This window comes from Labeo rohita, chromosome 9 (assembly GCF_022985175.1).
Source record: "Labeo rohita strain BAU-BD-2019 chromosome 9, IGBB_LRoh.1.0, whole genome shotgun sequence".
In the NCBI taxonomy this organism is placed as follows: Eukaryota; Metazoa; Chordata; class Actinopteri; order Cypriniformes; family Cyprinidae; genus Labeo; species Labeo rohita.
The window spans coordinates 6,681,465-6,700,253 of NC_066877.1; the positions used below are offsets into that span (position 1 = coordinate 6,681,465).

General features: G+C 38.1%; 1 protein-coding gene across 3 annotated transcripts in view; it reads right to left on the minus strand.

The window, feature by feature from the left end:
* Positions 1 to 146: 146 nt before the first annotated feature.
* tsc22d1 (TSC22 domain family, member 1) overlaps positions 147 to 18,789 on the minus strand; it is a 52,807-nt gene continuing 34,164 nt past the window's right edge. Inside the window, exons 1-3 of one of the 3 annotated variants that reach the window (XM_051118884.1) lie at positions 7,556 to 7,989; positions 2,060 to 2,111; positions 147 to 1,482 (exon numbers count right to left, since the gene is read on the minus strand). In XM_051118884.1, coding sequence (XP_050974841.1) covers positions 1,222 to 1,482; positions 2,060 to 2,111; positions 7,556 to 7,641 — 399 coding nt within the window. In that variant the 5' untranslated portion in view covers positions 7,642 to 7,989 and the 3' untranslated portion in view covers positions 147 to 1,221. Of the gene's footprint in view, positions 1,483 to 2,059; positions 2,112 to 2,493; positions 2,847 to 7,555; positions 7,990 to 18,789 lie in introns of those variants that run through there. The other 2 variants (XM_051118883.1, XM_051118882.1) reach the window with 2 other exon arrangements.

Here is an 18,789-nt window from a genome sequence, read left to right on the forward strand (position 1 = left end):
AAAGTAAAGTAACGCAATTGTAGTTACGTTTTTAGGGAGTAACTCAATATTGCAATGCATTACTCTTAAAAGTAACTTTCCCCAACACTGGATATAATACAGTTCATCACATTTGCGAAATCATCGCCAAGGATTTTCCTCAAAGGTGTTCACAAACATGACTTTATTGAGAGTTGTGAAGTGCAACTGGCAAGTGCAATTACAGTATTTTACAACTTATCTCCTGGTTTTGAGAACATGCAGAGAACATAAGCATACAAGTTGTACACAATGCAAATCCATGTCAGCTATATGATAGTCAAGAGTAACTGTAAGTTAAAAGATTGATCCAGAATACTTCACTGTCCAAACTGAAAACAGAAATCACATGTGTGTAATACTTCAAAATCATCGTCAGCATCATCTCAAGTGAACAAAGTAGTGTACAGTAGGTGTTAGATGAGTAGTTTCCATCTGTCAGATAAATATCGTAAGACCGATCCCGCTTAACATCATTTAAAAAAAAAAAAAGAAAAAAAAAGAAAAAGAAGGATGATGTCTCTTGGGTAAGCCAACTACCTCGCTACCCTCTTAAATCTGTACAACCTATATAGTGTCTCTTTAACCGCTTCACATGATATCGCTATTTTACAAAATACTTACACTAATCATACAATAATATACAACCTGTCCGCAATTCAGCTCGTCCGAACAAGGATTTTAAGCAACATACCCTCCTGTTTTCTTCATTCAAAAAAAGTTATGACTACACCAATGCAACCATGGAAGTCAATGCGTCTGCCTTCCCCATGCCAGCTGGGGCACAGATCGGCAGATCTTCAAAGTTTCATCACATTCGTCACCATAAAAGTGCTTGCTTTATTAGAAGCTCGCAGCCTGAAAAGACCGCAGTCAGCATGTACACTACAAAGGGAGAAGGGGAGACACGGAAAACAGCCTTGACCGAAAAACCAACGGGACTTTAGACACAGGCACAGTGATTCTTTTATATCGCGTCCTCTAGGATTGTGTTCCTCCTGACAATCACATTCCGTGGATTTTGGCAACGTCCCTCCTCAGCCAACTGGATTGTCACGGGTGTATAAACCACCTCGGTATGACGTTTGTCAAGTTTTGAAAGGTGTGCAAATTTCATCAGTCTAACATGTGAGCGAGGCATGTTTGTTCAGAAGCTTCAGTTTCGTTTGCGTTTCGTCGCCCATGACGGGAACTTGTTTGGTGCTACGCCGACGGCCCAGAGTTTTGTGCTGCGAGCTGGGCCGACGGGGCGGGCGGCTGCGCTCCCTGCGTGGACGACGGCGGCGACCCGCCGCTCTGAACTTGCGCCTGGAACTGCGCGAGCTGCTCCGGACTGGCCAGGTTCTTCAGCAGGTTGTTTTCCTGTTCCAGTTGAGAGTTTCTCTCAATCAGTTCTTTAATCTGTTCTTTCAACACTTCCACCTCCTCCCGGACAGCGTACATCAAGTGACTCTTCACCAGATCCTGAAAGCGACAGCAGAAGGTTATCAAATGTTCATGTCACTTATTCAAACCATAACATCTATGCATTACAAATCATGTTATTACATGTATCATATTGTTGTGTAAAAACACAAATCTGCCTTGAAAAGCTTTAACCTGCATCCCACTCGCTTCCCACAGTCCCTCCCTCCCTTTATGCCACTGCTCGGCGTCACCAAACCAACAAAATGGCCGTCCCACAGCGCGTCAGACCAATCAGAAGCCGAGATATTTTTAACTAGGTGTAAAAGCTTTGGGGTTTGCCTAGCAACAGTAACAAGGCGCACAGATCGCGTGAGTACGCAGGCAAAACCCTAGGCAAGTCAGCAAACAAACACCGAATCACTTTTTCTCATTAACTTTTTACTTTAACCTTAAATGCGCGCTAACAATGAGGTGATTAACAAAGCGACGTTGTCACAATGACAAAGCAACAATCATTTGATAATGATTACATAATTCAGACACTGATGCAACTCGACAGCCCGCTTACGGCATGTAAACAAAACATCTGTTCGGATACGCGATGTTTATGAAGGGAAAAGCAGAATTTGCTTACCATGGCTTGTTCAATTTTGTTGTCTATGGCCACAACACTGGCACCCGATGAGCTGTGGGAAAGAGAGAGAGAGAAACGTTAACGTTGCTTCACTGCTTGAATACACCACCAACACATAGGAAACTATGGCAACGTCGACAAAATAGCGTCATAAACACATTTAATCGTCAAAACGTTCTCTAGAACACGTCTAACGCGGTGTATTCATTTATAAAGGAGCATTTTATACATTCAAATCTGCCTTTCAGAGGCTGTGAGTGAACAGAGAGCAGGCAAGCTGCTCACATCTTGTTTTTTTTAAACATTACCCGACCAAAGCATGGAAACGGCATTAAAAACACCACCACCGCGTCGTAATAGCCGCTTGTTTTTGCACAGGCTCTTCCACCCGCTTTAGCTTACTGACGGTTTATTACACAAGTCTGACATTTTACCTATTGTCGAGCTTGACGGATGAAGTCTCAGTCCCCAAGAGCGACGAGAGGAAGGATATTGAGAAATTTCTAAGCTGACAAACACCAAGATCCATCGCCACGGAATAGCATGGAGAATTCATGCTATTGCGTCCATAAGAAATCGAGCAAGGGAAGCGAACGCGAGTCCTTCCTACAGCCTCTGGAGCATTACATCCTTTGTGTACGTTTGCAGGAATACTGTGCCGTGACTCCCCAGCAGAAAAGCTCGCTTTATCAAGAGACCGTACATCCAGTGCCGCAGCACAAAGAAACTCCAAGGTCAGCTCATCTCTGCGCTGGTGAATATCTGCAGCCTGGGGTATTTGCATAATTTATTTCACACCGGCACGCTATTGGCGGAGAGCGAGGGGTATTTGACTAATCTATGCGGCCACGCCCCCGTTTGATGCGCGTTCGACTCGCTCTGGATAATTTATTCCAACGCGACTTGCCTTATAAGACGATCCGGTTGGAGCGAGTTGATGTTATTTCCATCAAAAGTCTCAAGGCACCAACAGCTCTTAACAGCCCAATTCTATTACTCAGCATCTATATTTTGCCACAGGATCCAGGCAGAAATAATCACCAGTTCTAATTCATGATGTTATGCAACTGTATAACCTTCTGAGGCGGAAACTTTTTTTTTTTTTAAAACACTAAATTTTCAGAAATGTTTTCCAATCTGTTTAGTTTCATTAAAAACACGGGCAAACGTATTATTTGAAGGGGAATGCCTTTGAGCACAGTGTTTACATGTCGCCACTCATCGGCAAAACGCGGAACTGCAGTGCAGTGAATTCCTAAAACAGTGTGTTTTAACCTTTTAAAGATGTCCCAGCAGAACCATCAGCCATCCCAGGGACTCCAGATTATAACAGAAAATGTACATTTTATTTTTGAAACTAACTAACTTTAATTAATAACGTCATTAAAACTAATTAAATGTTAAAGGGAAACTAGTCATTTATATACTCTATTGAAAATATTTGAATTTTTAGGTAAACCACATTTAGCAATATACAAAATCAAAATATCAATTTATACACTTTTGTGTTTTTGTGTTCATGGATCTGCAGGTTATGTTAAGCTCAGATCCTAAAGTAGAAAGCATCTCCAGCATGTTTAGATGAGACTCAGTCCCCTGTGATTTAGGTGCGGCTAACTAATCTCATGTGAGCTTTAATTAACGTGTTTAGCTACACATCAGCGTGCTTCATATTATTCGAGCGTGCACATGTACTGAAGACAGAAGATCAGACTAAACCCAAGCACACTTATTACATTTCTCATTTCACGTTTATAAAACTATAGCATATCTCAAAATTAAATTTTTATCTTGTTAAATTCTAACAAGCACTACAAACTGCGTCCCATGCAGCTAAAGTGTATTTTCTAAATGCATGTTAAAGATCTTATTGTGCACAACTTGTCCATGCATGCGTTTCATTTTTAATTTTTTAACCTCGTAATTCTTAATCAAAATAATTTTCCAGTGAAACCTCAAGACTTCTCTTTGGTGATGTATGGTGGACAATTATCTTGTTTACATAAACCCGCCCTTTTCTTACAGGCAGTTGCCAGCTCACATTCAGATCTCTATCCCAACAACAAGCGATATCTCTTACATAATTCATTTAATTTTGGGTGTACATCACAATATGGAAGAAAACTGCATTTACATGCATAAAGCAGACTAGGTGGAACATTAAAAAAAAAGACAATCTCCAAAATTAACCAAAAATTTTAAAATAGTGAGATGAGAATATATATTCAGTTTTCAATCAGCTGGATATAATCAGGTCTTGTATCACCTGGAAGGATTTTCTTTTGCATTATAACCATCTGTATATTATCCTCACAATCTACCAAATAAATGACATACTGATATTTGATATTTGTGACCCTGGACCACAAAACCAGTCTTAAAGGTTAGTGAATAAATAAGCTTTCCACTGATGTATGGTTTGTTAGGATAGGACAATATTTGGTCGAGATACAACTGTTTGAAAATCTGGAATCTGATGGTGCCAAAAAAAAAAAAAAAACAAATAAATAAATAAATAAATAAATAAATAAAATCACCTTTAAAGTTGTCAATATGAAGTTATTAGCAATGCATATTACCAATCAAAAATTAAGTTTTGATATATTTACAGTAGGAAATTTACAACATATATTCACGGAACATGATCTTAATATCCTAACGATTTTTGGCATAAAAGAATAATTGATAATTTTTTTTTAAAACAAATATAACCATGCTACTTTTGTGGTCCAGGGTCACATTTTTAACATACGAAAACAAAGATCCCAAAACAATACGAGTCAGTTACACAGTTAACCAATCATAAATGAAAAATATCTGATAAGCAGTTGTGTGATTTTCTAGAATTTGCAAATAAGATGTGAATATTGCATAGCACACAGTTAACGTCAGCTATCGCCTTGAGTCATGATTGTGGTTAGGTAGGTTTCCACATAATTTCAGTCCTGTTGTAAAGGTGTGCAGCCACATAGATGCCAAACCATAATAAAGGTGGTGCAACACCCACCCGGTAAGCACAGAGGAATGCTTGATTACGCTCACTGAAGCACACCATTTCCTGCCAAATGACAACTGATATCCTCAGTTCTTCTAAAGCATTGCTCAAGTCCCGTCCATGATTGACACAAACCTACAAAAACATGAAATCCAAACACTTCAATCAAGCGTACACTTGCGTCCAGTAAAAATAGATCACTTATCCTAATTAAGTGCGGCAGCGGCACACCAAATGAAGCCCGAACCTAAGCAGCTCAGGATGCTGTTAGCTGTTCCAGGCTCTTTGACTGGAAGTGGATTTAAGCAATTACGGAGTCCAAATATACCTCCGCCGTCCATGACCTGACCTCACACTACCACCATTCAGAGCGCTCAAATCAACACAACCTACTTATTCACTGACGTCTGTGCGCGCCAATCGCAGTTCGCCATCTCAGTCACAGTCACAATTAAAAGGCCATGGCACACAACTACCTGTAGCCATCATGTCAAAATTTTCAACACGTGACTGGAGCAGGAACAGGTCTTCTGGACAATGTGTACTCACGTAATGAACACGAAGAACAAGTTCTAATTGATAAAGAAGCTTCTGTCCAGAAACCTGGTGCAAAGGTCACCAAAACAACTCATCAAGTTACCATTTACACTGGTAGTTTGACTGTAGCTTAAACAGCAGAGCATGGCACTAGAAACATCATGGGTTTGATTCCCAGGGAATGCATGAAATGAAAACAATATACCTTGAATGCAATGTAAGCTGCTTTTGGATAAAATCTGGTGCTGTCCAAATTAGCACGTTAACGCAGGCGATTAATATTTCTATCTTTCCGGGGGCAAAAATATTTAATGCAGTTTACGCAGGGGCGGTGCCACCCCACTCTGCTGCTCCTGTCTTTTTTCTTGACAAGAATTTCATTTAGATGCAGAAGGACTTCACGACCACATCAAAAAGGAGACTTTTCAAAGACGCACTCCAATTTTACTTCAGCGCCAGGCGCGAGCCAAACAAGCTTGGAAATGGTACAGGTGACAGTGAGCTTCAGTAAAAACAACAGTGAACTGCGGTCAGATGAGTTGTCATGTCATACGTCAGTAAAAAACAATTTACCTGTCGTGTTAGCTGTTATACTGTGCTTGTAGCATGTGCGCTTCAATTGCACACACTCTTATTTCAGATTAAAGCGCGAATGAAACGACAAGCACGCGGTGTCAGAACCATGTCACGTTCAGTAGCAGCAGCTCTTAAAGTAATAGCAGCCAAATAAGCTAATAACCCAGCTGCTGTGATATGTGTTTTTATATATATATATATATATATATATATATATATATATATATATATATATATATATATATATATATATATATATATATATATATATATATATATATATATATGTATATATATATATATATATAGAAAGTCTTTGTGTTGTTTCTACATTAATTTGAAGATTTAATGTGAAATTATATTCCATTATATTTAAAAATTAATGGGCTTAACTAATTAATCACATTCTTCTGAAATTAATCAAGATTAATCGATCAATTTCAGAAATAAATTGTGATTCGTTTTTTTTTTATTTTAATGTTAGGTGCAATTAGGCGCAAATATTTCTTAAAAATAATCACGATTAATCAATTAATTTCAGAAAAATATTTTTTACACATTGTAATTTTAGGTGCGATTAAGCGCACATTTTTTCTGAAATTAATCACGATTAATCAGTTAATTTCAGAAAAAAAAGTGATTAGTTAATTATGTTAAAGTTAGGTGCGGTTAAGCACAAAATTGTTCTAAAATTAAATCACGATTAATCAATTAATTTGTTAATTTTTTAAAATTTTAATGTTAGGTGCATTTAATTAACTAAGCGTACATTTTTCTGAAATTAATCGTGATCAACTGCAATTGATTTCAGAAAAATGCACAATTAATTCGTTTTTTTGTTTGTTTTATTTATTTATTTATTTATTTATTTATTTATTTATTTATTTAAATCGATTGATAGCACTAATACAATCATTAATAAATGACTCCCAACAGAGATCAAATAAGAGGACACCCCTGCTGGGGTGTAAAAATCGGGATTCAAATCGGGATGCAGGATTTATTTGTAACATCAAAATGGCCTTGGATTTCTGAGTATTTTGAGAAGAAATAAAATATTGGAGATGCAAAGATGCAAAGCACCAAATATTTGGAACTAAAATTCTTTCTGTCAATCAAAATGTACTCTGATTTCCTTGATTATTTTTTTCTCCACACAATGTACAAAACGAAAAAAAGACATGACTTCCTCACTAAAATGAGCAGATTAACCTGACATACATATGACGCTCAAGGGAACAAAGACCCCCTGAGACTCTCCAACAAATAGAGCCATACGTTTCATTCATAATGTCAAATGCATTTGCATGCATTTTCAGTCTTTCTACATTTAAAATATCTTCCAAATAAGAATCTGAAAGCACCAGGCAGTGTAAAACACACTTTACCTTTTCAAATGCTGCTCTAACTCCCAGAACAATAGCTTCATGGCCATTTCGTCTCGGCCGTGAGCTCTGAGGACTGTTTCTCTCATTGATGTGTCAATCAGCGCTCCTTCAAACACAGAACTTGCTCCTCTTTTCCTCACACAGCTCAAGCCCAAACACACGAGCACATGCACAAAGAGGCATGGCCACACTTTGGCTCCCAGCAGTAGTAGTAAAGGCTAAACAACCACAAGGCCTGATGAAAGCTCAGTGGTCCGTCTCCGTTGATCTCCGTCGGACTGCCTTTGTGCATCTTACAGGGAGATTTCGTAAACGATTGAGTGAAAACAAGAGTAGGGCAAGCTGTGATGTCACATCATTGATGGGTCACGTGACTGTTACATAAACCAGCAACGGAGATTAAAATATTCCCAATGATCGCTTCTCGCACGCACTCGTGCGCTGCCGTCCTCACAAACCTCAACGGCTATCCTGTCCCAATGTTTTTTTTTTCCCCTCTTTTCTTTTCCAGGCACAGAAGCGTGCATTTCTCCCCTGTGGAGAGAAGAGACGGGCCCCTGCACTTGAGCCGGGACTTATCTTGTCACTTCTCATCAGTATCGTAGCCCGATTCAGGCTTACAGCGTGTGCGGCTGGTGAAACACGCACACACGTCTCTGCAGCTTAGGCTGCTTGCAGTAAAAAAAACCAATATGGATCCTAACAATGGCAGGGGTTTTACCTGTTCAAATAACATCCAGTGAGAGCCCTGAATGGCACAGAGGTTCCTGTGCTTACGTGTCCCTTTTGTGAGCTACAGACAGCTGATCAGAAACTCAGAGACATTAAATCAAGCTTTCGTAATATTTCATAAGAACCTAAAATTATCATACTGGAATCATCACTTCCTTTTAAAAACACTGTTTTGAAAATCACTAAAATAGGCCTGTGGCTAGTATTACAAAATCAGATGATCACAATAGTCAGCAACATTTTCACAATCACTGCAATCATTCAGTCACGTTACTTATTAACTAACATATATATATATATATATATATATATATATATATAATTTAAATTTAGCAGTTACTAGCTTATTATTACCTGTTATCATTCAGCAGTTATTTTCCACAGAGCAAAAGGAATTTTAAATAATTTTTTGAAACTCTGAATAAAATTAAAAATATCCTACATCGCTGCAAAAGTACCAACCCAGTGTTTACTGAACATGCAAAGGTGGTCAAAAATTATTTACAAAAAAAAAAAAAAAAAAAAAAAAAAAAGGTAAAACAGTGATGTAGGATGATTTTAAAGTTGGAGAAAATATGATGGGAGTTTTTCGACATACCCTAACTGTACTGATCCAGATTACACACAGTATGCATCTGCACCACAGAACTAGACAAGACAAGCATTTGTGGTTAAAAGGAATTGTATTTATTTATTTATTTTTTTTTTTTTAAAACAACCAATTGTTTAGCTAGATAAGACCCTTCTTCCTCGGCTGGGATTGTTTAGAGCCATTTGAAGCTGCATTTAAACTGCATTTTGGAAGTTCAAACTCACAGGTTCCATTGAAGTCCACTATTTGGAGAAACATCCTGAAATGTTTTCCTCAAAAAAACAATTTCTTTACAACTGAAGAAAGAAAGTCATGAACATCTTGGATGACAAAGGGGTGAGTACATTATCTGTACATTTTTGTTCTGGAAGTGGACTTCTTTAATTTTCTGTTTTGTTAAATGTATTACTTGGTCACTTCTTTGTAACTGTTTGTGAAATTAACTAGCAATTTCCAAGTGAAAACAGTTTTCTGGTGCAGTAGTGCGTTATGAGAGCACTCCACATGAACTTCAAGTAGGCGTGTTTTAAATAAGGTTCATTTTAAGTCCACAGCGCAGTTGTGCATTAAGATAATGCATTATGCACATAATGGCTTCGTTCACATTCTTGCATTTTTCTAAACATTTTTAGCAATTACCAGTTACCTCTGCTTCTCAAAAAATTACAATTTTCCGAAAAAAGAAAATAAAAAGTTCACTCAAGAATTAAAATTTCCTAAATTTATTCACATTTATTCCCATGTCATCCAAGATGTTCACGTCTTCATTTGAAAAGAAATTAAGGTTTTTGAGAAAAACATTCCAGGATTTTTCTCCATATAGTGGACTTTAATGGTGATTAACGGGTTGATGGTCCAAATTGCACTTTTAATGCAGCTTCATATATATATTTTTTTAAGAAAATGACAGCTCACTTCACTAGATTAGACCCTTATTTATCAGCTGGAATCTTTGAAGCTGCATTGTAACTTCAGTTTAGACCTTCAACCTGTTAATCCCCATTGAAGTCCAGTATATGGAGAAAAATCCTGAAACATTTTTCCTTTAAAACTTTAATTGTTTTTTTTTTCCTGACTGAAGACAGACAGAGACATAAAAATCTTGGATGATATGGGGGTGAATAACTGATCAGAAAAATGTAATTTATTTTAATTAATTTTAAATTTAATCATACATCTTGGACTTTTAAATTGACTGTAAATAAACTACTGTGTATGTGTACTAGCTTTGCGCTGCAAGTGACATGAGTGACCATTAAAATCACCAACATGTTTCATAATCAGAACAGCCCTAAGTCTGAGAACTGGGCAGCCTCAATATTTACATGTAAAATAGGCGAACATGATTTGAATGAGTGCTTGGAGAGATTCGTAGAGAGCTGGGTTGAAATGGAGACTGTTTAAACAGCTGTGCAGGAGCTGCTGCTGCAGATGAGGATGCCTCGCTTACAGAAGCCCTGCCGTCAGCAGCTCCCGAGTCACAAAATTTATAGAAAGGTTACGCGTTTCAAATAGTGCATTTAGACAGCCACTAGGCAACCAGCCACCCTCAGTGTCTGTAACTTATCTGCGAGTCAGAGTGCGGATGCCATTCTCCACATAGTCTTCAACCTGAACCTAGTTCATGATGTTGCCAGATTTACAACAATGCTTGGAATTATCCACCAAGTTAACACATATTAGAACTCTGAGTGTGTACCATGCATACTGCTATACAAGTTGGCGAACTGGTCGAGAGGTACATCTCATGAATTACAGCTGGAAGATCGGTGAGATCACATTGTGGGACTCAACATGAACAAATGAAGGCCACGTTGCCACTCTGCGTGAGAGAAAGTACCATTTTGCCAATTGGGCTGACAGCAGCAGGTTGCACAACAGAGCTTCATCCTGTATTCTCCAGCTCAAACTCTGACAGTGCAGCACACACAGAATAGACTGGACAACCTCAGCAAGTTTCACTCCATGAGCAAGAAAAGAAGCATGTGAGAACAGCCTCAGTGTGCACGGTGTGCATTTAATACGGCAGCGCTTTTCTAAGAAAACACCACCGTGCATTTAAAAATTCCACCATTTTCTCCTAATGAAATGATTTTTTTAGCAGCAATTATAGCCATGTAAAATCCACCTTTTAAAATGGAAAATTCAACAATAGTTTGCTTCTGTTGGTCCCACAGGTTCATAAGCAGCGGTTTTATTTTCCGTAGAGTGGCGTGTTCCTCCAGCGTTTAGGGAAGTGTGAATGGTCGACAACCTTCTCATGCATTTACATTTATGTAACCATGCTAGTAGTCTGCACACAGAACAAACAGGTATAAGTAATGCGGAGTGAAATCTGGAATTATCAGGATAAGCCCAAAAGCAAAACAGGCACGAAAAAGACCCGGGATGATTCATTGAAGTCATTTCCACTACAGAAAGCATGAAGGCCTGCAGCTAGAATAGTAGAAGCCTTCTTCCCTTGCCGCGGTTATACGCACCAAATCTGCACCGGTCCGCCCTCTCCTTTTGTCTGGAAGCACTGTAGCCTTTATATAAAGTGACAGACGAGGCACCGCCGAGACGTTAGACTCTGGGAATTCATGCACCCATTTTATTTTGCATTGTGTGATACTTATAGAACCTTTGCACGCGATACATTGTAGCATTAATGGATTCACTGCTTTATAAGAGCACTGTTCTCAAGTGAACACTTCAGAAGATGTACACTGAGGACAAACAGCCATTGATGGTGCCGTTAAGCTCCAGTTCGTTGGGGCTGATCGAGTGAAACAATAGCTGGGATGTAGGCGAATTGAGGGGGATTTGAGAGGGGGGTTGTTTACATTGTACACTATGTTCTTGATGCAGACGGCCAGTCAAGCAGGAGGCATTACTTCCACTTCAGCTCCTAATGCGATTTGTGGACTTTTTGGTATGTTTGTAGACACTGTCAAGATGTGGCAATATTATGTCGGACTGATACCATGAATGAAAACGTAGTGTCAAAGTTGGCCTGTTCTTAACACTGCACTTTTAAGGTTGTCGAAAAGATGATTAAAATAGCAGAAACCCATAAGAAACGGAAACCCATTTAAAAATAGGAAACACTGGGTATTAAGACTTGTATTGCTTGATTTAACATAAATGATGTCTTTTACTGACACACGTAGGTAGAAAACCAATTAACCACCATTAATCCGCATTGTTTTATACATAATTTGGACTATGGGGGTTGCTATTTTTTCGATGACGTGAAATAGTTGCACTTTGGTGTGCTATTGGCGCTACCCGTTGCTGTTTTTACCACAAGACAACTTGGAAAATAAAATGCTGATGACTACAGCTACTGAAACAGCTTACCGGTGGCACCTAGTCTCACGTAGCCAGACCTTCAGACTGATGGCAGAAGGTCTGCAAACTTTGGCTGCAAGGCCCACCCAAAAGGCCATATGACTGACAGGTAAAACCAATCACGTTTCGTTTTGTGTCGCGGAAATCCTGTATAATCTAACCAATCCGATAACGACTTTGAAACTCCTGAGAGTTTCGCATCAGACGTTTAAGCCAACAGTCCATAACCATGAAGTCTGTGGCTGAGACTAGATAATGTTGGACCATTAATTTTTCCTACAAGGAGTCTAAACGCCCCCGGATATCGATTGAAATTAGCGCTGAGAAACTCCTTCAGTGGCTGCGGCATCCTGACAAGCGTCGGCATGTTTACATCCTGCCAGGATGGCATCTAGCGTTTCTTGTCTCTGACCTTTGTAAGCTCTTTCAGTAGCTGTGGTCTACTAAAAGCCCAAAGGCACCAGGGCTAAAGTGGAGAGAACAAAGACACGGGTCTTTACGAAGTTTTATTTGTCCACAGGCATCTTCCCATTCTTTTCTCCTCTTCTTATTGTTACAAAATCAGTGAAGACTTGCATCGTTTTTTTGTTGGCCACTACTTAAAATTACAACCAAAAGCCGCACAATGTGGCATCGTATCAGTATTTTATTTTCTGAGTTGTGCTGCGGTAAAAACAGTAGAAATAGCAACATGAAGCACCAGTAGCTCACCTAGTGCAACCATATCACGTCATTGAAATAATGGCGCCCCCATATGTATAAAACAATGTAGATTTTTTTTTTTAATAATGTAAATTCTTGGGTTTTCCACTGGATATTTAAGTAAGAGACATCATTTACGTTATAACCAGGGTATCCTTTAAAATTTAAATTTAACGTTAAAACAAAAATGAACTAATTTACTAAATCTAAATACAACAAAATCTAAATTGAAATATACTTTCAGGCTTTAGCAAAAGAAGAAAAGTTCTTATAAACTTTTTCTTCTAAACAAAACAGCTTCTCAAAAGCACCCAGCAGCCCTCCAACTTTTAATGGCGTGTTAAGGCTTCTGTGCATGTTTTTCTTTGCTTTAAACCATTTTTACAAATGAGACGTCTCAGGGCATGCGGAGAAAGCATTGAGGCTGATGCCTGATCTAATTTAAACTGCAGTTTGATCACTGGGATAATCAGAGAAGTTTCTCGCTTCATCTCAATCCATCCCACTGTGATGTAGCAGCCTAAAAAGGAAGAGGCATCTCCTGTTGAGTGCACTTGGGAACACGGCGTTCCTCCTGCGACCCTATAGAATATGCAGTGTGTGAATAACACGGGACCAAAATCACACGGTTCTCAGGTGAAGCAGGGTTCATGTTCACAGACCGAGCAGCAATTACCCTGATGTAACAAAAGAGATAACAGGCCTGCCCTCAGCTCATGAATATTTTGGTTAAAAACACGGATCATTCTAGATTCATGTGCAACTACGTACCAAACTAGTCTTTTTTAATGACAATGATCTCAAATAGTGTTAGATCGATTGGCCAGTATTATCATTTTGCCATTTTTTTCTTATGTTTTATTTTCAGCATCATTACATCATTAGTCTTCAGTGTCACATGATCTTTCAGAAATTACTCTAATTACTCTTACTGCTTGAGGAACATTATTATCCATGTTGAAATCAGTTGTGCTGCCTACTATTTTTGTGGAAATTGTGAAGCTTTTTTTTCCCAGAAAACAACTTCAATTTAAAACACAAATCTGTGCGACATTATAAATGTCTTTACTGTCTTTTTGATCAGTTCAATGCATCCTTGCTGATTAAAAACAAGTGTTACATTAGTGAAAACATTAGCAGGGCAAGTAAAATGTGACAGAGAGGCCAAATCAGGCCTGCAGAAACAACTGTTACTGTACCAATACATAAAATCTACTAATTTGTATTTTTTTTGAGTGTTATGATCAGTCACCCTGCTCTCTAGATATTAGTACCTACATCAGGCATTAAAATATCCCAAAGTTTTGACCACTAACCCCAAATATTTCCATGTTAGACACCTAGGGAAATGCCTTATGTAAATGCGTGCACACAACACTGGGGCCAATTATTTGCCCAACAATTTACCATGTCTCTGTTGGCTCTTTTTCTCTTTAAACTAGACTGCCTGTTTTTCCAGATTCACTGAGCTGACTCCCCCGCCTGCTCCCTCTCTCCATCTGTCATGTCAGCCTGTGACGAGTGTTCCTCTCTCTCTCTGCTCTGCCCTAATTCTGAGAAGAATATATACGCTCAGCACCAACCGGCAGAATCCAGTTTGCTTATGGAAAAGAGCCCGCGATGAGAGCCGGAGTCGTCCGGGCAGTGAGGTGGGACGCATTCCAAGCCCTCCCCTCTACAGCGCTTGAAAACATCAGAAGCATCTCTGCAGTCGTGTGCTGGCCTGTGTGAGCAATCACACCTGCAGCAGCGCTGGAGCCGCTCTATACGCTTGGCAAAAACAGAAACGTGACTCAGTGTATGGCGACACTGAGTAAGGGAACAAACTTGATTCCAGTCACAGAGACACATGAAACAACAGCCTCAAGGCATGAAGCGCTAATTTTCAACACAATGACATTTCTAAATGATAGGTGGCAGTCATAACACATTTAAAGTAAATAGTTACGATTTACTGCACTGACTTTGGTAGGATTAAAAGTTGAAGCCTGGTTGCAACACAATAAGCTGTAATGCTTATGAAGTCGCCATTTCAGCATTCCAACAGACCTAAAGAATCATACGCGAATTTGGAATTTTCAAATCACGTTTGAGCTTTCAAATGTTGAAGTTTTTGAAATTTGAACTTTTGCGTTTAAAATTTAACCAGAACTATGACGAGAGCTGGGTAATAACACAATCAGATTCCAAAAATGTACTTTTCGTCATCTGAATCTTTCATCTAATTTACTTGAACCAGCCCCTGAGATTTTAAAGTCACAAGTTAATAATTAACACATTTGCATGTTCTCAGTTCTCTAACGACAGTTAATGGTCACATGATGTGCAAGTAAACAAATACATTTCATTTTAGTGTTTTATTTTGCTTGATGTCATTTTAAAATAATTAATTTTCATTTTACATTATGATTTAATTGCTTTTTATTTAACTTACAAACCCCCTGCAATTCCTTTACAAACCCCAGTTTGAAAAAAACACTTAACGTAATATTTAATGCATTTCATGTTGTCAGTCACAACAAATGGAACATATTTTCTTTTTCTTTGCATTTTCATATCCATATGGCGCAAGACAATCCTATTTAAATCAATGTGATGAACAAGTTAGGTCAAAAGTAATCAAAGTAGCCTGATTTTATTACTTAAACTGTGCAATATAATGCATTACATTACCAATTACATTTTTTGTCATGTAATGTGGAATCAGTAACAATTTCTAAATTATCTACCCAGCTCTGACTATAACTACAAAGTGATAATGACCAATTCTCATTTTACTTTAAATACCATTTCTTTATTTTCGTTTCTAAAAAAAAATATGTATTTTCTGTAGTATGGAATTTAATGTTTTAAATACTACATTTTAACCTTGAATAGCCTTAGAAAACCTACTGGTTTAATTTCATAAATAAAATCCTACATTAATAAAACAAGATATAGTATTTATTTATTTATGTAGGATTATTCATATCCATCTATACAAGAAAATCAAATAAGGCAACCCGAAAGTATTGCATAGCTGTTACACAGTATAACACCACCCAAGCCTAGTGCTCATGTGGGTGATGCAAGTTTAAGAAGAGCTTGTGTCATTCTCCTCTCTTGTTGTCTGCTCTTCTGCTCAATAACTTATACAGATCACATGCAAAAAAAACAAAGATCCGCATCTTTCAGAAAGCAAAATGATGAAACCGCTATCTCAGCTACGCAAAATCACACACCGAACGAATACCCTGCATGTAATTTAGTTATCAAAAATCTGCAGTGGAATGCAATGCGTGTGTAGGAGCGGAGGCCCAGTGTTCCGCTGTCTCTGTGGAGACTACAGGAATCTCTCCTCCCACCCCATCGAACAGCATGCATCCCTCTACCGTAACCCCTTTTCTCCATTCAGGCGGAAGAGAACCTGAGGGAGCCTCAAGCCTCGCCTGTCCCCATTGAGCGTTACATAACCACCGTTTCATTTGGAGAGGGGACCCCCCGTTCGCACTAATCACTGTGCGGGAACGCGGCTCCCTCTGCCAGTCCTCCCCTTTATGCCTGTTTTGTTTAAACAGGAAGGGGGCACGGGCGCAGGGCAAACAGACCCATCACCTCCTTCCGCGGGGCTGGCAGCACAACAGACGTATGCTGTGTGTGGCAGAGAGCAGATCTCGCAGTGGAGAGGGTAAACACGATGAAAGTCAGACGTGACCGCTGCATTCATGCACTGACCTAAATATCAGTTAGCGGGTCTGATCACGATTATATGCGATAACCTTGTTTGTTAAACACGTTTGGAATTTAAATTTGATTTGAATTTTAAAGGGATAGTTCACCCAATAATTAAAATTGATTCATTATGTCATTAATTACTCACCCTAATGTCGTTCCAAACCGTAAGACCTTTATTTTCAAAGCACAAATTAAGATATTTTTGATGAAATCTGAGAGCTCTCTGACCCGCCATAGACAGCAATGCAACTACCACGTTCAAGGCTCAGAAAGGTAGTAAGGAAATCGTTAAAATAGTCCATGTGACATCACTGGTTCAACCTTAATGTTATGAAGCTACGAGAATACTTTGTGTGCAAAGAGAACAAAAATTATGACTTTACTGCTTTATTGCTGAGCGTCGTACAATGAACAATTTAATTCTAGAATTTTTTTTTTGGGTGAACTAAACCTTTAAAACAACAATTGTCATCAATTGCTCACTCTCATGTTGTCGAAACCAAGTTTTTGAAACACGGATACTTTTAATGAAAGCAAGTATGTTTGAGCTTTCTTTTACCATATTTGATGAGCTCTATATATTGTGCGTTGCTCAATCTTTATGCAAATAACAGCCTAAATCACCAAAGAACATCAGACACCCGATGTCTGAGTCGCAGACGTCTAGCAGCCACTGCATGCAAAGGATATGCAACAAAGTACTTAACGTGACCTTAATTTGCATAATATCACATAGTCCCAAACATCATGGCGGAGAGACTAGGTATAAAAGGTGTAGTAATTTCTACATGTTAAATCCAAAATGTTAAAAAAAATAGCCCTTAATAAAATAGGAGAATTTAAAATCTAAACTAAAGAGTGCAGAAGAATAAAATAATGAAAAACAAGTTTTTGTCCCAAGCATTATAGGAGGCCACAGTATATAATATACAGTAAAACAGTAATATTGTGAAATATTTAAAATACCCATTTAATGTAAAATGCAAAGCTGAATTTTCAGCATCATTACTCCTGTTTTCAGTGTCACATGATTTGGAGTTGACATCACAGTTACATCATTTGCAGGTGTGCCTGCATTCCGGTGGCAGAAAAACACTAGCAACAAGTGGAGAAAAATGGGTAAAATCCATGGAATAAGAGAAAAATGTATTATTGTGCCTTTGGGTGTCAGAATCAGAATGCAAATCATTTTTATAGAATACTGCTGTCAAAGACACCATTTGAAGCCGATATTTAAACTGACAGACTAATGGATGAAACTGCTATGATTACTCCACTTTTAAAGCGTAAATTTGATTTAAACAATATGTTTTGGTCGAATTTGACGTTTTCACAAAAATTCTTCTAGCGATCCCAATGCTCCAAACAGCAATTAAACATCATAAATTATCTTTATTTGTACAGTTTCTGAGAGGAGTGTCTTTTTATCTGCTCACTTCTGGAAGATTGCTGCTGCTTCTCACCACAAGTTGTAGGTCTATTGTTGCAAAGCGCAGCATTCCAGTTTTGTGAATATTCATATTGAATTCTCAATGACATGAGTCTAACCCAGTGGAATATGATTTTCAAACCCATGCTGATGAAAACAAAATGATCGTGCTGACTGACATTTGCGAAATGTGTGCACCGCTCCGAGAGCACACAGTCTACCTATAAAGTACTTTATTGTGAAACATGTTATGGCGAGAGATTCATACAAACATAATTTTGTTTTACATGAACGTTTAATTAACGGTTGGGGAAAAATATGATGTGTAACACTATATTAAATCCATGCATTACAGTAGGTATTGATATAGATCAATGTTAATCAAATATTAAAAGAAAAGACAGAATCACTTGCTGCTATATTTTTAATAAAGACAGAATAAAAAAAAAAAATAGCTATATTGTGATACTACTTAAACCTATAACATTTTACGTTTACCTATTTTATCTCACAATTCAGACTTTTTTCTTGTAAATGCAAGTTTATATTTCGTATTTTTTGATTTAACAACAATAGTCAATTCTGACAAAATAAATAAATAAATAAAAAAATAAAAACAGAAGGATGGGATATAAACAAAAACAACAACAACAAAAACAAACAACAAAAGTATATGACGAGTTGATTTTTCTTATCAGAATTGTGAAATATAATCTTGAAACTGCGAGAATA